General features: G+C 30.8%; 1 protein-coding gene across 1 annotated transcript in view; it reads left to right on the top strand.

Annotated features, from left to right (window-relative positions):
- Positions 1 to 1,890: 1,890 nt before the first annotated feature.
- The window catches only part of LOC106465655, a 39,115-nt gene continuing 37,168 nt past the window's right edge, over positions 1,891 to 3,837 (top strand). Inside the window, exons 1-2 of the mRNA XM_022393593.1 lie at positions 1,891 to 1,935; positions 3,515 to 3,803. Coding sequence (XP_022249301.1) covers positions 1,891 to 1,935; positions 3,515 to 3,803 — 334 coding nt within the window. The remainder of the gene's footprint in view (positions 1,936 to 3,514; positions 3,804 to 3,837) is intronic.

Below are 3,837 nucleotides of genomic sequence, written 5' to 3' on the forward strand. Positions count from 1 at the left end.
GTAAAATGCTATACATTCCCAGAGTGTTAAAACTCAGTTTTCAGTCGAAATGCGTAATAATTACGATTCTAGCTAATGTTAGTTCTTTTTAGCTTTGTCTTTTGTACTGATTTTTGTAGTAAGAACGTCAGAAAAGTATATTTAGTTTGCTGTACTCTTTACCAGGTTCATACTTAGTCTGCTCTAAGGGGATAGCTTGCTCTGATCAAAAGTTAAAATTAATAACCAGAAACTTTTTCTAATGAAAATATCTCAAAACCTTATTAAGTGTATTGTAGATCTTTGATGACTGAACCTCATATTAAGAACTATAAAAATTTTCAACATAAAGAACGAAACAGAGAACATCTTATTCTCACAGACTTTTGCAGTTCAGAAATCTTTATTATCAGTGTGAGCTTGTATTGGTACTGGTGTTGTTGTTTTTTACAGGAAAGATGGCCTCACTGCCTGTGTCAGTCCATCGAGCACCTAGAAGGAAAGATGAAAATCTGAAACAAAGAGAAGAGTAAAATTGATCTTTGATACAGTGCATGTAATAACGAATTTAAACCTCGAAACTTACAAACAAGGGATAGGTGAAGGATGAATAAATTAAATACGTGTGACAATTTGACGATTATCTGATTGTTTATCAAGAAAAATAAGTAAAACAGTTTTTGTTTGTTTCAGCGCAAAGCTAAATATTGGGCTATCCGCGCTTTATCAACCGCAGGGAATCCAACCCCGGATGTTAGCATTGTAAGTCCGAAGACTTGCAGCTAGCACACCGGGGGACACAAAATAATGAAATGACCTCCAAGCGAAACATATGTTTTTCTGCCAAAGCGTAAGTATAATTTATTGATAGGCAAACTTGCTTTGTTCTTCCATGTATAAAGCTTTAAATTAGGTTATTTAAGCTATTCATGTCCATACAATAATAATAAGAAAAAAATCAATACCCCCTCTAATTACTGAATTGTTTTCATACCGTTCACCAAAGGTGGGATCCATATATATTGCATCATATTGAGTAATTTTATGTTTTGCCTATGATAACGCACTGATAAAATCGCTTGTTGTAAAATACGCAGGAAGTCCAATTGCAATTAGTTGTATTAATTACAGTATTGATTCTTCGTTTTTGTTGAAATTGTTTTATCTACTTCATATGTTATTAGATACCTTGTAACCAACAAAGTCATTGAACCAACAAATACATTAGTGCATAAATAGCTTGAAAGTCGTTAGGTTTAGAGTTAAACACTACAGGATGAATCCTGTAATGAATATTGGGTCAAGATTGTTGGCTGAGAGACGAGATAAAAACTGCTTGGTGCTGTTTTGGTGATTAAATAATTTTTGCAGGCTACAAAAACCTGTCAAGTGCAGGTTTAATATAGGTTAAAGTTATGAATGAAAGCAAGGTGAAAGATTAGTCGCTTGTACATCGTAAGACCTACTTTTGCTTTAAAGAGTGGTTTTAGAAAGCGCAGTAGTTATTAGGTGTTTAAAAATAGTAGGTGCAATGTTGCTTATTATTGATAACCCAGGCAGATCTGTGCCATAACTGTAGATGCAAAGTCTGGATGTTTTGGAAGATCCAGTGCTTAGTTGTTGTTTTTCCAAAGTTCATTATATATGTCCTATACTTAACCAAAATCATATGTTGGAAATTCAAACAAAACAATTCAAGACCTCACATAGAACACGATTTTTTCACATTATCATTCAATTTCTGGTTAACTTCTGGTTATTTTGATTTGCTAAAACTAGTGATATTATTTGTTAAATTATTGTTTGGAATAAAATAGATATATTAGTTTCAAGGTACCAAGCAAGTCCAACGTCCTCCAAGAAAATTATAAGAAAAATTAATCTTTTAGCATCAGAATTTCTATAAAGGTAATGATAATAACTCTTGATAATTTTGATCTTCCTGATATTCAGAAAGTCAGTATTCAACAAAAGTGTTTGTGAAATAATTACATTAAGAAAAATATGATTTAAGATAAAACTTTGAAAATGTTAATATCTTTAAAGAAACTATCGCCCCATACCTTTGAAAATATCTTGATTTATTTCGAGAGAATATAGACTAAGTAACTGTTTGTTACAGTTGTTCTCAACTGCTATGCTATGAAACAAAGACAGGTAAAACATATATATATATATATATTATATTTCATGGACAGAGATTATACAAAATATGCACATAAAGACAAAATGGAATTACTTTCAATTAGAAAGTACTTAACAAAGTTTTTACATTACTTTTAATTCCCAAGTTTAATCGCGATTTTAAAGCTGACAGAGATGGCGACCCGATTACGATATATGTAAAGTTAATAGTTAAAAAAAATATAAGAAACAGTTGTGGAAAATATTAAAATCTTTTTAAGAAGCTATCATTACTATATAAAATTATGAACGAAAAATATAATTACATTGAACTATTTTAATGATTAATACTGATCTGAAAAAACGTTTGTATTAATAATGAAGGTAATTAAAATCGCAAACATATAATGGAAAATGGAGAAATATAGTAAAACAAACTACAGAAATAAAACAACAATAAGAGATGACACGACCAAATGAAACAACAATAAGAAGATGACATGACCAAATGAAACAATAATAAGAGATGACACGACCAAATGAAACAACAATAAGAGATGACATGACCAAATAGAACAATAACAAGAGATGCCATGACCAAAGGAAACAATAATAAGAGATGACATGACCAAAGGAAACAACAATAAGAGATGACATGACCAAATGAAACAACAATAAGAGATGACATGACCAAATAAAACAACAATAAGCAAAGACAATTACAAATGACGAGGCAGCTTAATAAGAATTTATAGAACTATTGTCGAAATATTCAATACTTTTAATTGATATAAAATCTCACTGTTTGCAAGATAGAATATAAAACAGAATATTTACTAAGGTTTTGTATTTGGTTAATTGTGGATCAACTGTAATAATACATTTAGGTGGATGAATTTACATACTGCTGCTCATCTGTTAATGATTTCGTTTTCCAACAGAAGGTAAGCAAGCAAACTACTTATTCTGGTTATCCAGTCTATAAATAATTTGAACTCGATCCGAAATGTTTAGAAACATTCACAGTCCAAAGTCAATCACTTAAAGTTTTACCTGGTCCGTTTCATGACTTCTGGCCTACATTAACATTATTACGAGTTATGCTGGGGCTCTTAAAAAAGTAGGTTACAAGTAAATCACCTGCAAGTCAGACAGCGTTGGACCTGTTTAGGATCGGACTTCACGGTGAAGGTAATTCATATGTAAGAAGGTTACTTGTAGCAAAATAATAATAATAAAGATATACCATTGATGAATTCTGAAACTTGAGTGTTAACACTTATAATGTCTACACGCTAAGTTTACACAAAAGTATTTTCGTATATCGAATATGTAAACAACTTCGGAAACCTTTCATTCTTCTTGTTTGTTCTTGTTTTTTGATAGAATACAATGGCCAATTATTTCAAAGATAAATGAAAGGAGTGAAGAAGGTGAAACATACAATAAAAAGACAAATGAAAGAAGTGAAGAAGATGAAACATACAAGAAAAAGATAAATGAAGAGAGTGAAGAAGAAGGTGAAACATACAATAAAAAGTTAAATAAAGGGAGTGAAGAAGAAGGTGAAACATATAATAAAAAGATAAATGAAAGGAGTGAAGAAGAAGGTGAAGCATACAATAAAAAGATAAATGAAAGGAGTGAAGAAGAAGGTGAAACATACAATAAAAAGATAAATGAAAGGAGTGAAGAAGAAGGTGAAACATACAATAAAAAGATAAATGAAAGGAG

Source organism: Limulus polyphemus, unplaced genomic scaffold (genome assembly GCF_000517525.1).
Source record: "Limulus polyphemus unplaced genomic scaffold, Limulus_polyphemus-2.1.2 Scaffold2014, whole genome shotgun sequence".
NCBI classification, from domain to species: Eukaryota; Metazoa; Arthropoda; class Merostomata; order Xiphosura; family Limulidae; genus Limulus; species Limulus polyphemus.